This window comes from Babylonia areolata, chromosome 6, assembly GCF_041734735.1.
Source record: "Babylonia areolata isolate BAREFJ2019XMU chromosome 6, ASM4173473v1, whole genome shotgun sequence".
Classification (NCBI taxonomy): domain Eukaryota; kingdom Metazoa; phylum Mollusca; class Gastropoda; order Neogastropoda; family Buccinidae; genus Babylonia; species Babylonia areolata.
This window is the reverse complement of record NC_134881.1, coordinates 38,087,272-38,108,409: the sequence shown is the minus strand read 5'-3', so window position 1 is coordinate 38,108,409 and position 21,138 is coordinate 38,087,272. Positions and strand designations below refer to the sequence as shown.

General features: G+C 45.6%; 1 protein-coding gene across 4 annotated transcripts in view; it reads left to right on the top strand.

The window, feature by feature from the left end:
- LOC143282994 (dystrophin-like) overlaps nt 1-21,024 on the top strand; it is a 448,581-nt gene extending 427,557 nt beyond the window's left edge. For all 4 annotated transcript variants that reach the window (XM_076588970.1, XM_076588967.1, XM_076588968.1 and 1 more), the window contains 9 exons: nt 5,268-5,336; nt 7,129-7,173; nt 7,897-7,963; nt 10,478-10,569; nt 13,381-13,618; nt 14,492-14,654; nt 15,722-15,811; nt 16,080-19,119; nt 19,710-21,024. In XM_076588970.1, the coding sequence (XP_076445085.1) occupies nt 5,268-5,336; nt 7,129-7,173; nt 7,897-7,963; nt 10,478-10,569; nt 13,381-13,618; nt 14,492-14,654; nt 15,722-15,811; nt 16,080-16,192 (877 nt within the window). In that variant the 3' untranslated portion in view covers nt 16,193-19,119; nt 19,710-21,024. The remainder of the gene's footprint in view (nt 1-5,267; nt 5,337-7,128; nt 7,174-7,896; nt 7,964-10,477; nt 10,570-13,380; nt 13,619-14,491; nt 14,655-15,721; nt 15,812-16,079; nt 19,120-19,709) is intronic.
- Nucleotides 21,025-21,138: the final 114 nt, after the last annotated feature.

Sequence of the window (21,138 nt, the reverse complement as noted above, 5' to 3'; positions counted from 1 at the left end):
CTCTCTCTCTCTCTCTCTCTCCATCCAGTTCCTCATTTATGTTCTTTCTCTCCCTCTCTCTCTCTCTCTCCATCCAATCCCTCATTTATGTTCTCTCTCTCTCTCTCTCCCTCTCTCTCTGTCATTAGGGCTGTAAAGCTATTGACATTAAAGTGTTCAGTGTTCCCTCTCTCTCTCTTTCTCTCTCTATCTCTCTCATTCTCTCTCCATCTAATCCCTCTCATTTATGTTCTCTCTCTCTCTCTCTCTCTCTCTCTCTCTCTCTCTCTCTCTCTGTCTATCTCTCTCTCTTTCTCTCTCTCTATCACTCTTTTTCTCTCTCTCTCTCTCTCTCTATCTCTCTCTTTCTCTCTCCATCCAATCCCTCTCATTTATGTTCTATCTCTCTGTCTCTCTCTCCCTCTCTCGCTCTCTTTCTCTTATTTAGCTGCTCTCTCTCTTTCTCCCCCTCACTCCATCCAGTCCCTCTCATTTATGTTCTCTCTCTCACTTTCTCTTTCTCTCTTTCTTCGTCTCTCTCTCTCTCTCTCTCACTCTTTCTCTCTCTCTTTCACTTTCTCTCTCCCCCTCACTCTCTGTTTCTCTCTCTCTCTCTCGTGTGCACGCGCACGCGCGTTCTCTCACTCTCTCTTTCTCTTTCTGTCTCTGTCTCTCTCTCCCTCTCTGTGCCTCAGTTCCCTCCCTCCCCCCTCCCCAGTTATCTGTGTTTACTGCATGCCTCAAAAGAAGACAAATGGACATTCATTTTTGTCCAGCTTTTCCTCAGGGACCATCAAGAGGAAAAGTGAGAGGGAGGGAGGGAGGGATGTGACAGACAGACAGACAGACAGACAGAGTAGGACAGTGACCCGGTGTAGGGCAGCGGCCGCTGGAGGCTAATTCCTTCTGATCAGAAAGGATGCAGGCCTGTGTGTCAGTGTGTCTGTGTGGTGGAGGAATTAGAAAAAGTTGTATCGTTTGGCATTGTGTTCTTTATTTATTTATCTGTTTATTTTATGCGGTTCATGTATGCAAAATGGTATGGTGTGGAACAGGATTTATCTGTTTTTGTATTATGTGGACACAGTTTGTAGTGTGAGTGAGTGTGTGTGTGTGTGTGTGTGTGTGTGTGTGTGTATGCGTGTTGAGTAGTATTGTTTTGAGTGGCATTGTTTTCACAGTTTTGTGTGTGTGTACGTGCGTGTGTGTGAGTGCGCGCACGTGCCCGCGAGCACACACACTGGCACGATGGTGATGGTGATGAAGCAGCCTCCTGGCAGTGGGTCAGTCTGACAGACAACAGGGTTAATTCTGGTCAAACACCCTTGGGACAAGTGGTCTGTGGAAGCCATTCCAGAAGATACATCTCCCACACCCCCTCCCCACGCACAGGGAAGGTGCTGATGATGTCAGGGACAGGGGGGACAATGCAGGGAGGGAGGAGGGAGGGGTGGTCTTCTGCTGCCAGCCAGGGAGGAGGCCAGGTGGAGGGGGAGGGGGAGAGGTGTTGTGAAGGGGGTGGGGGGGGGGCATGGCTGCAGGCAGCAGAACCAGGATGATCCCCCCCTCCCTGTTTGTTGTCTCTGCTCTTCTATTGATCCACCCACTGTGGGTCCCCTGTCTGGCTGGCCCTCAGCTGTCAGCCGCTGTGGGGGGGGGGGGGGGGTCGGGGTAGGTGGGGTTGGTGTGTCCTGTGACAGAGGGGAGGTAAACTGGAAAGATTTGGCAGGCAGCTGAATGAGTGCGGTGCAGCCCTGTGTGGCTGGCTGTCAGTTTGGAGTGGGGGAGATCGAGAGGGGGTGGTGTTGTGGAGGGAGGGGGGGTGGAGGGGCAGGTGAATGAAAGGAACAGTCGTTTTGCTTGTGCCGAGACTGCAGGAACGTGATCTGCCAGCGTGTGTGTGTGTGTGTGTGTGTGTGTGTGTGTGTGTGTGTGTGTGTGTGCAGCCATCACTGTCAGTGACGTAGAGAGATAGAGACAGTGTGACAGGGAGACAGACACAGAAAAAGACATCAGAACAGGGAGAGAGAGACAGTGTGACAGCCAGAGACCAGGGAGACAGAGACATTGCAAGAGGGGGCACAGTGAGGGAGACAGACAGTGAGGTAAACCCTCGATGTGTGAGGTGACAAGATTCCCAAATGTCAGTCTGTGGGGAAATGGCTTTGGAGTCCACAGAAAGCTTGTAGGTGAAAGGTTGACTTGACATTCATGGCCAGATGTCAGAAACAGTGTCAGTACAGACGTGTGAGTGACCACATTTTCAAAACAACTGCAGTGAAAAGTGAGAGCTAAATGTAAGGTGGTGCGTTGGCGGATTATTGATTAATGGAGTGGATAGATCAGAAAAGGTGGAATGCAAAATAAATCAGAATGAAATCAATTATGGTTTTAACATGCAAAGATGCTGCTGAGTGAGCTTTGGAAGTATGACGTGTGATGCAAATGATAGCCTGGACTTGCACAGGTCAGGCTTAAAGGCTCTGTGTGTGTGTGTGTGTGGGGGGGGGGGGGGGTAACAGAGGCCACATGACACCAACACAAGGTTTCTCAGGGACCAGAGTGAAGCAGAAGCCTTGAAGAGTATGTGCAGAACAAAGCCTGTTGGCAGTACATCTTCATAGATTACAACTCACGTGTTTCTGCAGATAAACTTTTATGGCCCAACAATGGTTCATTTGGGGGGGCTTGATAATACAGCACAGCACAGAACAGCACAATCTAAAAACATAGCTGTCCAATAATCAAGTGTACATGTGGTGTTGTACAGTACAATGGAGCTCATTTCTTGATTGGTGGTCTGGGTGCTAGTCTTCTGAATGAGACTAAAAAAATTTTAAATGTTCTCGGTGCAGCATGTTCAAGTAAGGGAGCGTCTGGTAATCCCTGCAAATCTCTGCTTTGTTAAATCCAAAAACAAATAATGTAAAAATCAATAAACATAAATGATATGATATGATGTTGCTGTAAAGTGCTTTGGACAGTATTTCTAGAAAAATGTGCGATGTCTATGTCCATTATTATTGATATTATTATTAATGCTCTATTCCAATTAAAGGAACTGAACTGTTTAAAACAAACAGAATTGATGCAGCACAATGAAATGATGGTGACAATATTGAGCAGTACATATGACACAGCAGAATACAGTGTGATAAAATAGATAAATGATGGTGACAATATTGAGCAGTACATATGACACAGCAGAATACAGTGTGATAAAATAGATAAATGATGCAGTGACAATATTGAGCAGTACATACGACACAGCAGAATACAGTGCGATAAAATAGATATATGATGCAGTGACAATATTGAGCAGTACATATGACACAGCAGAATACAGTGTGATAAAATAGATAAATGATGCAGTGACAATATTGAGCAGTACATATGACACAGCAGAATACAGTGTGATAAAATAGATAAATGATGCAGTGACAATATTGAGCAGTACATATGACACAGCATAATACAGTGTGATAAAATAGAGAAATAATGCAGAATCAGCATGAACAAAAATGAACACAATATTATGTGACTAGTGTCTTACAGGACGCTGTAGTGTTATCCAACACAGAAGTGTCATCATTGAAGTGAATGTGGTTGTGTTATCCAACACAGAAGTGTCATCATTGAAGTGAATGTGGTTGTGTTATCCAACACAGAAGTGTCATCATTGAAGTGAATGTGGTTGTGTTATCCAACACAGAAGTGTCATCATTGAAGTGAATGTGGTTGTGTTATCCAACACAGAAGTGTCATCATTGAAGTGAATGTGGTTGTGTTATCCACACTGAAGAAGTGAATGTGGTTGTGTTATCCAACACTGAAATGTCATCACTGAAGTGAATGTTGTGTTATCCAACGCAGAAGTGTCATCATTGAAGTGAATGTGGTTGTGTTATCCAACACTGAAATGTCATCACTGAAGTGAATGTTGTGTTATCCAACACAGAAGTGTCATCATTGAAGTGAATGTGGTTGTGTTATCCAACACTGAAGTGTCATCATTGAAGTGAATGTGGTTGTGTTATCCAACACAGAAGTGTCATCATTGAAGTGAATGTGGTTGTGTTATTCAACACTGAAGTGTCATCATTGAAGTGAATGTGGTTGTGTTATCCAACAATGAAATGTCATTGAAGTGAATGTGGTTGTGTTATCCAACACTGAAATGTCATCACTGAAGTGAATGTTGTGTTATCCAACGCAGAAGTGTCATCATTGAAGTGAATGTGGTTGTGTTATCCAACACTGAAATGTCATTGAAGTGAATGTGGTTGTGTTATCCAACACTGAAATGTCATTGAAGTGAATGTGGTTGTGTTATCCAACACTGAAATGTCATCACTAATGTAGATGTGTTATCTAACGTTGAAATGTCATCATTTGAGTGAATGTAGCTGGCTATGGTTCAGTGTTTATTGATTTTTATCATTGGGGGGCGGAAGGGGGGGGGGGGTGGCACTGTTGGAGGGGGGGGGAAGGTCTGGGGAGGGTTGGGGGGTGGGGGGGGGGGCTGTGGTCTATTGATTTTCAGCAGCTATCAGGGATGGCAGGAGCTGGAAAGTGAAGAGATGTTTGGGTGTCTGAGTGGGGAGCGTGTGCCGTGTCACTGTACAGTACAGTGTGTGATGGGGTGGGGTTTCCATTGTGAACATGCTGGATCAAACATGCTTGCTTTGTGAGGTGTTTTGACTACACAGTTTGTGCGTGATGTACATACACTAGAACAACACTGTCAATGTTTGGCTGAATGGCAAAGCGTGTTTCCAGTTCGAACACCTGAACTGACTCTGCTGTCTGCCCTGTGTCTGTCCAGGCAATGTGTTCAAATCAAGGTGCACTTTGTCACTGGTTGTTCCATCACAAGGTTTAAAAAAAATCAGAACCAACTTGATGAAGATGTGTTCTGTCCTGGTGTCACCTTTTTTCTTTCATGTTGTTGTTGCATGCTTAGCCAACTTTTCTCCAGAAAAATGTTTGAAGTAGAAGGTCCGGCTGGCATGCAGTTTTTGTGTGTGTGTTTTTTAGTTGTTTTTTTTTCAGTAACTTTGTCATGATATGTATCACTGGATGTCATACCATTTTATCATCATATTTGTCATGATCTTGTCATGGTGTGTGTCATGACTTTGTCATAGGATGTTTTATCTCATCATGGTGTGTCATGACTTTGTTAATTGATGTGTCAAATGGATGTTGGTTTTGATGATCACTAACATGTCAGACATCAAATGCTGTCACTGACGCCGTTAAGAGAAGAGTGTGTTGCCGTGTTTCAGCCCCACTCCCTCCCCCCAGCACAGTATTTCACAAGACATGCACTCCAGGCTGGAGCTGTACGCCTCCAGGTGAGTTCACTTCACTTCAGTTGCTCAAGAAGGTGTCACTGCGTTTGGACGAATCCATACATGCTACACAACATCTGCTAAGCAGATGCCTGACCAGTAGCGTAACCCAGCGTGCTTAGTGAGGGAAAATAGAGTAGAATAAAATAAAGTAAATAGATAAAGAAGTATATTACACCAGATACGTGGAACTGATCACAACCCACCCACCCTCTTAGCTTCTCTGCTCTTAGTTGTTGGTTTTGGTAGTGGTGGGTGACATTGTGGGTGTGTTTTTGTTGGTGGTGTTTCTAAAGGGGTAGGGGTGTTGGGGGGGTTGTTGTATTAGCAGTTTTCATGCAGATCAGATTTATTGAAGCGGGTGTATCTTGTTGAACACTCTGCAGTACAGGCTTTTTTCCCCCATACATTAATATTTTCGAAATGAAAAACAAACCATTCTGGTTCTTGAGAAAAGCCTGATGGTCTTAACGTCTGTCTGTTGCATAACTGGTTACGCATGGCTGAACAGCTGGCTTTTTGTTTTATTTCACAGTTGGCTGGATGCATTTGAGGACCACCAGTATTTCAAATTACTGATGAAAAGAATGATACATATTCATTATTATGTTGATAGCAGTAAACATTTCCTTTGCACACTCCTCATGTATTGTCCAGGACTCTGTGCTTAGCAAGTAAATCACCTGCCACAGTGTGGCATTTCAAAATCTATGCAGTATGTTACTGCTGCTGTTGCCTTGATGAAATGATATAAACTGATAAACTGGATGTGTGTCCATACGTTTTTGTTTGTTTTTTTGTTTTGTTTTGTTTTTTAATACCAGTTTGTTTTCACATCTGTACAGCAAGTTGTAACCGATGTTATTTCATAACAGTCACGATGAAGCAGGTGGTACATGCACACATTTCAGCTGTTTCTTTCAATTGGAAATTCACAAATAATGAGGCCAGGAGATGAAATGATTAACAAATAGTAAAGAGTGGTAACTCTCTCCATTCACAAGGCACACAACCTCAAGTCAGTGCTGGCTACGCCACTGACTCGGCCAGCACACAGTTTCTTTCAATGTGTGTTTATAATCATGTTGACTGATGTTTGTTTTGTTTTTTTCGTTTGTGGGCTGCAACTCATCTATGGGTTGAGTTTTATGCATACAGCCATTTTTACCTTACCACTTAGGCAGACATACTCTCTTTTGGGGTGTGCCTGCTGAGTATGTTCTTGTACATAACCCACTGAACTTTGACATGGATTACGGCATCTTTAACTTGCATATTTAATCTTCTGCTTATGTATATGCACATACTGCATTGTGGCACTAGCAGGTCGGCACATACATATGTTGACCTGGGAGATAAGAAAATATCTTCCTTTAACTCTTTCACCACCATATGCCACTTCAGTCAACTGGACAGTGCCCGTGGGCAATTTAAGTTGATATCAAGGGGTAATATTAAAAGGACTGTTTTTCACATTGTAACAAAGCTTGACAGCTGCAGTCAGTTTCCTGCGCAACAGAACATTGACAAACCTTTGTCACCTGACTTAGTTTGAAATGAACAAGTCTATGGTATTGTTTTTACATGAGCTACAGTTTGCAACTAAGAGCTTTGAGTTTAAACTATTTGGTGCTGGGGAGTGTTTTGGGCACAGAAACTTGGTTAAATGGGTTAACCCACCAGGCACTGAGAATGAGATTCGAACCCAGGACCCTAAAATTGAAAGTCCAGCGCTTTAACCACTAGGCTGGTGTGCCCTTCGTTTTACTCAGTCTTCTCTGGGTCTGTCCTGCAGGTTGGCTGAGGTGGAGCAGCGTCAGAAGTGCTCATCTCCTGACTCGTGAGTCAGCTGTGTGTTCATTGTTTGAGTGTGTTTGTTCTGTGTAGTTTGTCAGGTTGATGTGGTGAGCCTCTCTCCTTTAGGATGTATGTATCTGTTGTGGTTGTGGTGTTTGTTTGTTTTTTAAGTCAGTATTTTATTTTCAGATGATACACTGAATAAGCAGTCTTTATCGTTTGTTTATATAATGCCATCTTTAAAGATGTGTGTGTGTGTGTGTGTGTGTGTGTGTGTGTGTGTGTTCAATGCAGCCAGCTTATGAATCAAAAGTTGTTGGGTTTTTTTAATTTATGTTTATTCAGTTGAATGTTTTGTTTGTTTTTGTTTGTTACAATGCATTGCTAAACGTTAGACATATTTTTTTGTCTAAATGAAGTAAGTTTGCTCCAATTTTATTATGGAATATTGTGTAGATCAGGCTTTTGTTTTGCTTGCAATTCAAATGTTGATCAGAAGTAGGTCTATAAATACTATCAGATTGTTTTTTCAATGTAACACAATCACACACACCCAGTCATACCTACAGCTTACTCAGTCCCAAATTCACATAAAAAATACCTGTGGTCTGTGTGTATGTATATGTATGTGTATGCATATGTATGTGGTTGCACAAAATGGAAACTGTGGGTTTGTGTGTGCTTATACATATGCAGTATTCACACAAGTAGACAGACGGACAGACAGATGAGAAAAACAATGACCAGGGTGTATTGACTGTTACAGGGATGACGAGCATCATTTGATAGCCCAGTACTGCTCCAGCCTCAACGGTGACCCCTCTGTACATGCTGTAAGTCATCCACACCTTGTTCACGAGTTGTGTGGGAGGGGTGCAGTGTGGGGGGGTAGGGAGGTGGGGGTGTGTGTGGGCGGGAGGGAGGTGCACATGTATATGTCTGGAGCCCCCGTGCTATGAGTGTGGATGTTTGTCACACGTGAAGCGACACCTCCCACATGAGGCATGGTCCTCTCCTGGAGTAGGCTTGCTAGAATGGCCAGCCTTCTTTGCTCAATTTCCTTGATGAATGCTGATCTGCTTGTCTTCTTCAGACAATACCTTCAACCAGGATACTGTGTGTGTAAGTGGAAGGGAGGTAATGTATCCTAAGGAGGTTACTAGCCACAACCAGTGTCAGTTTTGTGTGCCTTGGCAGACTGGTATTTGGCACAGAACAGGAATCGTACCCTGCTGGAGTCTGCACCAGTGGGTCACAATTATACGTGTTATATTAAACAGAATTGTAAGGGGGAAATTATTTTCACAGAAAGGAATAAAACAGGGAATCTGCAGCGCACAGAAGCAGACTGGCTCCTAAAAAGAGCTGTTCATTTCTCACGCACACGTCATAGCACCCCACACCATTGAGGAAATTGTTGAACAGCTGGAGAGGAGAGGTTCAAATGTTTCAGTTAGGTTCACATGTCAGTTAAACTGCCAAGCTGTCTTATTTTCCTTCGACACACGCTCTTCTTTGGGAGAACATGGGTGGGGGGACCAACGCTGGTGTGGGGGGTTTTGTGGAATCGGTCTGATGAACATTTTCTGCAGAACACAGGCCTTGATCTCTGTTTTCTGATGTTTACCATTTTGGAAGTGTCCCACTCCAATTCACCTCCCCTGTCACTCTCATGACCGCCACATGAAATCGTTTGGTGGGCCAGATGAATATCACACAGCATTGTGTCAGTTATAAGGGAGACAATCCTAGTGTTGCAGGAGCTGTGGCTGAGTCATTTCGTCCAGTGTTCACCAGTGATCAGAGTTTGAGGCCTCATGTCAGCATGCTACTGTGTCCTTGGAAAAGGAACTTCTCCAGTTTTTCTCTCTCCACCCAGGTGTCAGTGGGTACCTGACTTCAGTCAGGGGAGGTTAAAACTGTGGGAGAAGAGGACTGGGCCCCTGCCTTCCAATGCCCATTGGACAGGGAATATGACGTCACTGCCCAAATGGCCATAAAAGGCAATGCAACCTTTAACCCTTAGTTGATTCCAGTGTGTGTGGTGAAAAGGGAAACTATCCCAGTGTTTGTAGTTATGTGAGTTTAATATAGATCACATTCAGTGTGTGTAGTTATGTAATTTTGATATAGATCACACCCAGTGTGTGTTTTATGTAATATTAATATAGATCACATCTGGTGTGCAGTTATGTAATTGTAACAGAGAGCATGACATGCAGTGTGTGAAGGTGCTGAAGGTGACAGGTGTGTGTCACAGTGCTGAAGGTGACAGGTGTGTGTGACACAGTGCTCAAGGTGACAGGTGTGTGTGACACAGTATTCAAGGTGACAGGTGTGTGTGACACAGTGTTCAAGGTGACAGATTTGTGTGACACAGTGTTCAAGGTGACAGGTGTGTGTGACACAGTGCTCAAGGTGACAGGTATGTCTGTGTCTCAGAGCTGAAGGTGACAGGTGTGTGTGTGACACAGTGCTGAAGGTGACAGGTGTGTGACATAGTGCTGAAGGTGACAGGTGTGTGTGACACAGTGCTGAAGGTGACAGGTGTGTGTGACACAGTGCTCAAGGTGACAGGTGTGTGTGTGTGTGTGTGTGTGTGTGTGTGTGTGTGTGTGACTCAATGCTGAAGGTGACAGGTGTGTGTGTGACACAGTGCTGAAGGTGATAGGTGTGTGTGGCAGTGCTGAAGGTGACAGGTGTGTCTGTGTGTGTATCAGTGCTGAAGGTGACATGTGTGTGACACAGTGCTGAAGGTGACAGGTTTGTGTGTGACACAGTGCTGAATGTGACGTGTGTGTGTGACACAGTGCTGAAGGTGACGTGTGTGTCATAGTGCTGAATGTGGCAGGTGTGTCTGTGTGTGTGTGTCAGTGCTGAAGGTGACAGGTGTGTGTGTGTGACACAGTGCTGAAGGTGACAGGTGTGTGTCATAGTGCTGAAGGTGACAGGTGTGTGTCATAGTGCTGAAGGTGACAGGTGTATGTGACACAGTCCTGCTGAAGGTGACAGGTGTGTGTGACACAGTGCTGAAAGTGACAGGGGTAAGGTGACAGGTGTGTGTGTGACACAGTGCTGAAGGTGACAGGTGTATGTGACAGTCCTGGATGTGACAGGTGTGTGTCACAGTGCTGAAAGTGACTGGTGTGTGACACAGTGCTGAAGGTGACAGGTGTGAGTGTGTGTGTGACACAGTGCTGAAGGTGACAGGTGTGTGACACAGTGATGAAGGTGACAGGTGCATGTGTGTGTGTGAGACATAGTGCTGAAGGTGACAGGTGTGTGACACAGTGCTGAAGGTGACAGGTGTTTGTCACAGTGCTGAAGGTGACAGGTGTGTGTCGCAGCTCAAGAGCCCAATGCAGATCATGATGGCTGTGGACGCTGACCAACAGCAGGAGCTGGAGGCCACCATCAGGGAACTGGAACAGGAGAACAAGTAGGTCACTGTCAGCTGCTCCTTTGCTTCATGTCTGTTCAGGAGAATAAGTAGGTCACTGTCAGCTGCTCCTTAAGTAGGTCACGGTTAGCTGCTCCTTAAGTAGGTCACTTTTAGCTGCTCCTTCGTTTAATGTTTGTTCAGGAGAACAAGTAGGTCACTGTCAGCTGCTCCTTAAGTAGGTCACTGTCAGCTGCTCCTTAAGTAGGTTACTATTAGCTGCTCCTTCGCTTCATGTCTGTTCAGGAGAACAAGTAGGTCACTGTCAGCTGCTCCTTAGGTAGGTCACTGTTAGCTGCTCCTTCGCTTCATCTGTTCAGGAGAATAAGTAGGTCACTGTCAGCTGCTCCTTAAGTAGGTAACTGTCAGCTGCTCCCTCATGTCTGTTCAGGAGAACAAATAGGTCACTATCAGCTGCTCCTTAAGTAGGTCACTGTTAGCTGCTCCTTAAGCAGGTCACTATCAGCTGCTCCTTCGCTTCATGTCTGTTCAGGAGAACAAGTAGGTCACTGTCAGTTGCTCCTTAAGTAGGTCACTATTAGCTGCTCCTTCATGTCTGTTCAGGAGAACAAGTAGGTCACTGTCAGCTGCTCCTTAAGTAGGTCACTGTCTGCTGCTCCTTAAATAGGTCACTGTCATCTGCTCCTTCATGGTTGTTACTAGAGAATCAATGTAGGTCACGTCAGCTGCTACTTTGCTTAACAATTTGTTAATACTTTTAGAAGCTAAGTGGGAAATACTAACGTGATTTATGTGCATGCGTGAACCGTTGTGTGCTGTGATTCATGGCGTTGTATTGTAACTAACTTTCAATATCGATCATACATGATCAGGAGATACATAGACTCAGTCATTGTCCTAAACGTCAGATATAACATCTGTGCATGGAATCATTGATCTGATTACATTAGACACAATCAATTGACAGTAACCGTCACTGAAATGTCTATTTCCTCTTTATGAAAACTGATTGCTGGAAACCTGTAGAGAAACTGACACCAGCTGTTTTCTACAATTGACCCTAGCAGAGACAATGGACCCAGCTAATGCACTATCCCCCCATCCCCTCACCACTAGCATGACCCTGATTACCGAACAACAATCTGACGCCAGGCCTACTGGTAGACATCATCCTGCTACTAACAAGCCATCATCCCCAGCCTACGAGCAAATGACAGCTACTGGCAACTGACTCATCCCCTGCCTATAGCAACTGTGACGCTCATCACTCCCATGAGACATCTGAGCCTCATCCCTTGCACACTGAGACATAACTGACGCCCTCATCCCCCTGCCCCTACTGAGACAAACATGACGCCCCTCATCACCCTGCCCCCACTGAGACAAACGACCCCTCATCTCCCTGCCCCTACTGAGACAAACTGACCCCTCATCCCCCTGCCCCACTGACAAACTGACCCCTCACCCCCTGCCCTACTGAGACAACTGACCCCATCATCCCCTGCCCCACTGAGACAACTGACCCCCTCATCCCCCTGCCCCACTGAGACAAGCTGACCCCTCATCCCCTGCCCCTACTGAGACAAACAGACGCCCTCATCCCCTGCCCCTACTGAGACAAACTGACCCCTCATCCCCCTGCCCCTACTGAGACAAACTGACTCCCTCATCCCCTGCCCCTACTGAGCAAACTGATGCCCTCATCCCCCTGCCCCTACTGAGACAGACTGACCCCCTCATCCCCCTGCCCCTACTGAGACAAACTGACACCCCCATCCCCCTGCCCCTACTGAGACAAACTGACTCCCTCATCCCCCTGCCCCTACTGAGACAAGCTGACCCCCTCATCCCCCAGCCCCTACTGAGACAAACTGACGCCCCTCATCCCCCTGCCCCTACTGAGACAAACTGACTCCCTCACCCCCCTGCCCCTACTGAGACAAACTGACGCCCTCATCCCCCTGCCCCTACTGAGACAAACTGACGCCCTCATCCCCCTGCCCCTACTGAGACAAACTGACCCCCTCATCCCCCTGCCCCTACTGAGACAAACTGACGCCCTCATCCCCCTGCCCCTACTGAGACAAACTGACGCCCTCATCCCCCTGCCCCTACTGAGACAAACTGACGCCCTCATCCCCCTGCCCCTACTGAGACAAGCTGACCCCCTCATCCCCCTGCCCCTACTGAGACGAACAGTGCAGCCACTGTGTCCCTGTGGTGTTAGTTCCCCATGGAGGAAAAAAACACAGCAAACAAACACAACAAACAGTGTGCAGAACGCCATCATTCTCCAAGGAAAACAGTGCAGTCAGTTTTCAAAAAACAGAGGAATCAGAATCCAAGCAATTCAGACTGTTTCTCTTTCTCTTGGTTTCACACTCCCTCTACATACTGTGGATGAATTGTGTCAACTGTTGATACAGTGGATGGAATGTTTCAGCTGTTCACGCTGTGCTGTTCACACTGTGGGTGGATGGAATGTTTCAGCTGTTCACGCTGTGCTGTTCACACTGTGGATGGATGGAATGTTTCAGCTGTTCACACTGTGGATGGATGGAATGTTTCAGCTGTTCACACTGTGCTGTTCACACTATGGATGGATGGAATGTTTCAGCTGTTCCCACTGTGCTGTTCACACTGTGGATGGATGGAATGTTTCAGCTGTTCACACTGTGGATGGATGGAATGTTTCAGCTGTTCACACTGTGGATGGAATGTTTCAGCTGTTCACACTGTGGATGGAATGTTTCAGCTGTTCACACTGTGGATGGATGGAATGTTTCAGCTGTTCACACTGTGGATGGATAGAATGTTCCAGCTGTTCACACCGTGCATGGAATGTTCCAGAACATTGCAAGAAGAGTACAACCGCCTGCGGCAGGCCCGGGAGTCTAGGGAGGGCAGCACCGGGCTGTCGGAGGATGGGGGGAACACAGAGGGCATGATCCGTGATGAGGAGATGCTTGCGGAGGCCAGGTTGCTACGGCAACACAAGGGTCGGCTGGAGGCACGGATGAAGATCCTGGAAGACCACAACCATCAGCTGGAGGCACAGTTGGCCCGGCTTCGGCAGCTTCTGGAACAGGTGACTGACTGACTGACTGACGGAACAGGTGACTGACTGACTGACGGAACAGGTGACTGACTGACTGCTGGAACAGGTGACTGACTGACTGCTGGAACAGCTGACTGACTGACTGACTGCTGGAACAGCTGACTGACTGACTGACTGACGGAACAGGTGACTGACTGACTGACTGCTGGAACAGCTGACTGCTGGAACAGCTGACTGACTGCTGGAACAGGTGACTGACTGACTGCTGGAACAGCTGACTGACTGACTGACTGACTGACTGACTGACTGCTGGAACAGCTGACTGACTGACTGCTGGAACAGCTGACTGACTGACTGACTGACTGCTGGAACAGCTGACTGACTGCTGGAACAGCTGACTGACTGACTGCTGGAACAGCTGACTGACTGACTGACTGACTGATGGAACAGCTGACTGACTGACTGCTGGAACAGGTGACTGACTGACTGACTGACGGAACAGGTGACTGACTGCTGGAACAGCTGACTGACTGACTGACTGACTGACTGCTGGAACAGCTGACTGACTGACTGACTGCTGGAACAGGTGACCTGTGTTCATGGCTGAAATAGCACAGTGGTTACAGCACTGGACTTCCCTTTCGAGGCTCCTGGGTTTGAATCCTGGCTGCGTCTGGTGGGTGAAGGGGTGGAGATTTTTACTGATCTGCCAGGTCAGTTGGGAGGAGTCATGTCATGATGTCTGAAAACTGTAGATTCAGTTATTTTGTAATTTCATCATTTGTAGTGAACATCCTATTTACTTTTTTTTTTTTATTGTACATGTAAAGCGCTTTGAAATCTATTTGAGAACAAAACACACAGGTGTTCATAATGATGATGATATCTGTGTGTTGTGACCAGCCTCCCGGAGAGCGTAACTTTGCCTCCCTGACGTCCTCCACACACAGCACCCCCATGACCACCACCCCCTCCTCCTCCCACAGCTCCCTGCCCGGAGCACCCGCACGTTACTGCTACGTCTCCAACCTGGAGGCATCCGCCCACCTCAATGGCCAGTCAGCAGGTAGGTCACAGTGACAACCAGTTGTAGTGCAGAAAACATCCAGCACATCTCAGAAACAGCAGCTTAACGTCAGTGTGCGGGATGAGTTCCAAAGACTGTACTTTTTCATGGTGGTGTTAAAGTTCACAGATCAAATTCTGTACCTATTTTTGTTGGGGTTATAAAGGGAATGATAATGAAGTTGTGTCCCCCTTTCAGTGGATTCTGACCTTCGCCTTCTTTTTGCATCATGTTTTAATTTCTTGATTGCAGCTTGCTGAAAGACTCCATTTATAGCTGATAGCTGGTATTGTGTACTGTGGTCACGCATTACAAGTCTGGCAAAGGCCCTGTTTGAAAGGCACACCCCAACTTCCCACCCTTCACCCCTTTCCCCAGGAGAACAGGTGGATAAACACCATTTTTTAGCAGTTTGTTTTGGTAGTTTTCACCCATTCTTATTTCTAAGATTCTCTTTAACCAGCTCATATGTAAGGAGTGAAGTTGAAACGGCAGTGTGACCGGTTTTTGCTTTTGGTAGAAAACTTAAGTCTAGTTACTGAATATCACTTCAGCATTTGTTTATGCTGGTATTCTTGTCTGTAATGGCACAGGTGGTTTTGTTTAGATTTATGACAGCAGTTGACAATAGTGAAATGTGTCTGTTCAGTTTGGCAGCTGTTGTTTAATGACTGTTGTTGACCAAAGTGAAATTTGAGGGTGTGATTTGTCTAATGACTGTTGTTGACTATAGTGGAATGTGTATTTGTTTGGTTTGACAACTTCTGATACCATAGTTACATGTATGTTTGATGACTGTTGTTGACTATTATAGAATGCTTGTGTGTTCAGTTTGAGGCCTGTTGTTGACCATAGTGGAACGTTTTTATTTGACAACTGTTGTTGACCACAGTGGAATGTGTGTGCTTGACAACTGTTGTTGACAACAGTGGAATGTGTGTGTTTGACAGTGGAATGTGTGTGTTTGACGACTGTTGTTGACCACAGTGGAATGTGTGTGTTTGACGACTGTTGTTGACCACAGTGGAATGTGTGTGTGTGTGTGTGTGTGTGTGTGTGTGTGGCAGGAGCGACAGGGGCTGAAGAGGTGGACCTTCCAGCAGGCAGTGGCAGCAGCTCACGTCATGTCAGCAGTAGTGACAAGTCTCGAGCAGCAGGTCAGTCGTGTGTGTGTGTGCATGTGTACTGGTGCCTGTATGTGAGACTGTGCAGCTGCATGTTTGGGCACACATGTGCTTGTTTCACATTTTTCATATGTGTCCATGTGAGAGATGGGACAACACATTGTACACACAAATCAACACAGAACAGCACATCCCAATACAACAACCCAGTACAACACAGTCTTGTACAACACAACACACTTCATACATACAACACACCACAGGACAACACAGCACAATGTACAGTGACTGTGTCGTGCAGGCAATGTCGGAGAGCTGTTCCACAGGGCGGGGGAAGTGGGCCAAGCGGTCGGTTCCCTGGTCACCGTCATGACAGACCATGATGGAGGGGCCGGCGAGGAGGAGAGACTCTGACCTTCACCTTCTTTCTTGTCCCACACTTCATGGCTATGCCATCCACATGTCCTTTCCTTCATCCCATGGCAGCATTACGGTGACGATGACTTGGCCTGTGGCAAATAGGAACGCAGTCTGTCGGCCTTGTGGCACACACAACACACACCCCCCCCCCCCCACCCCCACCCTCCCCACAAAGTCTGCTTTCTTCCATACTATCTCCAGCTAGTCAGAATGGTCTATCACCGACACTGCTCATCTCCCTGTTTCAGAACTAACCACATGTACTGTATTACATAGAGTTGATCATTGGATATCAGGAGGTCTACATCCCTTCAAGTGAATTTAACAGTATGAAGTTTGTGGAGTTCATAGTTGCTTTAGAATGTGTCAGTTTCTCTCTCTTTCCACCTGTCTGTCTGCCTGTGTGTGTGACATTGCTGACCTGTCTCAACAGTCCCTCCACAACAACCCTTTCTGGCCCTCCAGCTCTCTCATCCCATTTTGTCTTCAGAGACCAGCCTTACTATGCTCCAGTCTACTTATCCCAAATTGTTGTAATACAGTGTTCGGTTGCTGTTGGCAACCACATTCATCAAACAACAGTGTTCCGTTAGGCAGATCATGTTTAGTGTTCCTGCAGTTACTTGCAGAATGAAGCTATGTCCTGATGTGTTATGCTCTGGGTTTATTATTGTCTTGCCATTATTTTATCAGGTTCAGTTGTGTTACAGAATTGTGGACTTGTGTGTGTGTGTGTGTGTGTGTGTGTTTTTCTGCCAACTTGATCATCTGTTGGTTGTCCAAGCATCATCAACTTCACACATGTAATGCCATCATTGGTTGGTTGTGCTGTCATTCAGTTTGCTTGTAAAGTGATCACTGATGGGTTGTGCTTGAATCATTCAGTTTTTACCAACTGATGTTACTCTTGTCAGTTGGTTGTCTTACTTCAGTGCATTGTGAAAATCATCCTATTTGGTGCCGAAAACTTATAAATTTATAATCATATATAGTGAGGAAAATTACTTGATTCTTAATCATCCACTAGTGTGTTCCAAAATCTGGAATGTCAGTGTACCCAACAGGGTATGTGCTTTATGGTCACCACATCATTGTGTGCATAGAATGTTTATGCTCAACTTGTGCAAGTGGTCAAGCCACCAGCTGGCAGTGTTTGTGAGTAGAATGATTACTAGTTGGTTTCTCACATCAGTGAATTTAAGGTTGACAGTGCATTTGATTAAATCAATCAAATCACCTGATGACTGTTTTAGTGCTATGTTGAGTAGTCTGTAGGTGTTGGTGTGTGAAGTGGTCAGTGATTGGTCAGTCAGGTCATGTGATCACAGACAGGTTGTGGTTCTCTTTAAGTGCCTTTATGTGCCCCCAGAAACACAGGTATTGGTGTGGGAATTTTCACAGCATGTTGAGACGACAGTGAAACGAAGATGTTTAAAGTTGACACCACAGATCTAGACCAAATGCAGAGGCTTTTTTTAGGAGTGAAGAGACATAATGTAACATATCTGCAGTGGACAAGACAGCACAGTTTGTTTTGAAGAGAGAGGACAGAGCAGTCTGTGTGTTGTGGACATAATCCAGGTCCAGTGTTCTGTTCAGGAATCAGTTGCCATGTATGTCACTCCACAGCTGTTTGTGCTCCACTCTCCTCCGCTGAACAAACCTTTTTCCCTCCTGCATCAGTGATGAGTCTGCACAAACACCTTCAGAGGTGGCCTCCTCAGAATGGCTGTTGCAACTCCACGGAGGACCAAGCTCTACAGCAGCCCGCAGGACGTAGAGAAGGCAGCTCTGCTTGTCAGCAGATGTGGACTGACGGTGTGACAGTCAGCACAATGAAGACAATGTGACATGTATTGACAAACCCATGTATTGATCAAGGCAATATGTGGATAAAACAAAGTGTACACACACACACACAAACATTTAACCCATTCACCCCTCGGGAGTTTACAGCCTCAGCAGACTTCCATGTCAGAATGATGCAGGAAAACTCAGAAATATACTGTTTTTGATCCAAACACTGAAGTACTGTAGATTAATTCCCTTTCTTCACAATTTCTGCATATGTATGAATGTGAAAACCATTTTAATGAGCTAAATATTTAATGCCGGAGCAATTCATGGGTGCAGGGGTCTGTGACTTAACAAAATGAAATAAGTGACAGAGAAACAAGTGAAAATAGCACACACACAGAATTAAAGTTCATAAACAGAATCTTAATGTACTTGCACAATCAGAAACATAATGAGATTTCTGATTCCAGTGTTCATAATTTTTGGTAAAAGTGCATGATCATTAGTAGCAGTGTTAATATGACAACAACAAAAATGAAGCTTGGTTTCGCCATGTCTGTAGTCATGGGAGTAGTGCATTTGTCTCTTGTTTACTGAATGTCAAACACACAAGAAAAAAGAATTTTGTGTCTGTCAAACACAAAGAGAGAAATGGACTGATCTCCTGTGTTTTGTTGGAGTTACTTTCACTAGCCGTCAGCTTCCATCTTCTCCACCAGTTTTAGTCCTCAGACCTTGGTTACAACAAGTGGGATTGTTTCCTTCTGTTTTTTTTGTTGGTTTTTTTTTCAGTTATCAGTGTGCTTTTTGTTGAAAGGCAGAAACAGTTTGTCTGGTTTTATGTGTTTGATTGCATTCTGTCCTGTTTGATATGAGTTGGCTATGTCACAGCAGGCCATGTGGCTATGTCACAGCAGTCCATGTGGCTATGTGAAGGCAGGCCATGTGGCTATGTCACAGCAGTCCATGTGGCTATGTCACAGCAGGCCATGTGGCTATGTGAAGGCAGTCCATGTGGCTATGCCACAGCAGTCCATGTGGCTATGTGAAGGCAGGCCATGTGGCTATGTGAAGGCAGTCCATGTGGCTATGTGAAGGCAGGCCATGTGGCTATGTGAAGGCAGGCCATGTGGCTGTGTGAAGGCAGGCCATGTGGCTATGTCACAGCAGTCCATGTGGCTATGTCACAGCAGGCCATGTGGCTGTGTCACAGCAGTCCATGTGGCTATGTGAAGGCAGGCCATGTAGCTATTTTACAGCAGTCCATGTGGCTATGTGAAGGCAGGCCATGTAGCTATGTCACAGCAGTCCATGTGGCTATGTGAAGGCAGGCCATGTGGCTATGTCACAGCAGTCCATGTGGCTATGTGAAGGCAGTCCATGTAGCTATGTCACAGCAGTCCATGTGGCTATGTGAAGGCAGGCCATGTGGCTATGTCACAGCAGTCCATGTGGCTATGTGAAGGCAGGCCATGTAGCTATGTGAAGGCAGGCCATGTGGCTATGTGAAGGCAGGCCATGTAGCTATGTGAAGGCAGGCCATGTGGCTATGTGAAGGCAGGCCATGTGGCTATGTGAAGGCAGGCCATGTAGCTATGTGAAGGCAGGCCATGTGGCTATGTGAAGGCAGTCCATGTGGCTATGTGAAGGCAGACCATGTAGCTATGTCACAGCAGTCCATGTGGCTATGTGAAGGGTGGCTATGTGAAGGCAGTCCATGTGGCTATGTGAAGGCAGACCATGTAGCTATGTGGCTGTGCCACAGCAGGTCATGTGGCTATGTTGCTGCCAGCCATTTGGTGTACTGTGGGCATTCCCAATTTCTGTATCAGGGTGATGTGTCACCAGTTGTCCCGGTCTGTGATGTATATGGTGCTACATGTTCTATGTGCTGATACCGTATTCCATGTGCAGTAGATAATGTCCATCATTTACCTGAAGTCAAAGCTTTCTTCTCACTCTGCATCCTCCCTGCCCAGGAAAACTTGCTTCATAGTGATGAGCATTGCAACTTAAAAGTGATTTTTTTTTTAAACAACAGTAACATACACATTTTCAACCCAGCATTGTTTAGGGTTTTCTGACTTGCATGCAAAGACAGGTGGGCAAGACAGCTTCAGAAAAAAAGCACATTTTCTAACTGAAGAGTAATGTCTTATTTTGGTGTCACAAGTGATGACTTTAACTTAGTGCTCTCTGTAGGAGACAGTGTGCCTTTCCAACCTAAAGAGGGGCCCTGAAAGGCTGCAAAAAATGAAACTAAACTTCAAAAAACAACACAAAAAAAACAACAAGACTTAAACATTGCCTGAGAAAGGACTTTTCCAACAGAAGTATGTTATTTCGACAAGCCAAGCCCTTTTTCGGAACAATCGAGTAACTGGTTTCCATGAAATGTACAGATGCGCACTGCAAGGGGTCTTGATTTCAAGACAGTGGTATATGCCAAACAGAATGCATTGTCAGGAAAATGAAAGTAGTAGAATTGGTTCTAGTTAAATCATTCTCTGAACGTGGAAAGGTTCTTTACTTTTACCCTCCAAGTATTGGGTGGAGTTTGTCTTTCACAATTTGAAGCTTGGTGAGCGTTCTTTTTTTTTTTCATAAGCTTGTGTGTGTTTCTATATGTCTGTGTATGTGTGTCTATCTCTGTTTGTGTACTGTGATTTTCACTGACCCTGTGTTCAAAGCACAAAGTAATGTCCTTTTCCCCTGTGTGACAGGGCAGGCCTTCTCATTCTCTCTGTTTGCTCCTTCATCACAAGCTGTCATCCCCATCATAAACTGTCATCCCTGTTTACCCCTTATCATATCCGTTGATTTCTACTCGCCCCTTCTTTATAGCCAGTGATCCCTGTATGCCCCTCTATCATAAGCAGACAGTGATTACGATTTCTTCAGTAAAATATCTACGGTAGGGGAGTACCCAGTCATCTTTGGCATCAGTTACAACAACCATTGTGTGTATATCAGCTGTACAGTATGTTTTGTATGAAGCAATAAGATGATAATAAACTATATGAACTTGCTGTCTTTTTGTCCTCGTTTATTGTTGTTGTTGAGCCATTTTGTACGTTTTTTGGGAGACTGTATGTGCCTGTGTATTTGTGTGTGCGAGAGAGAGAGAGAGAGAGGTGTTCAAT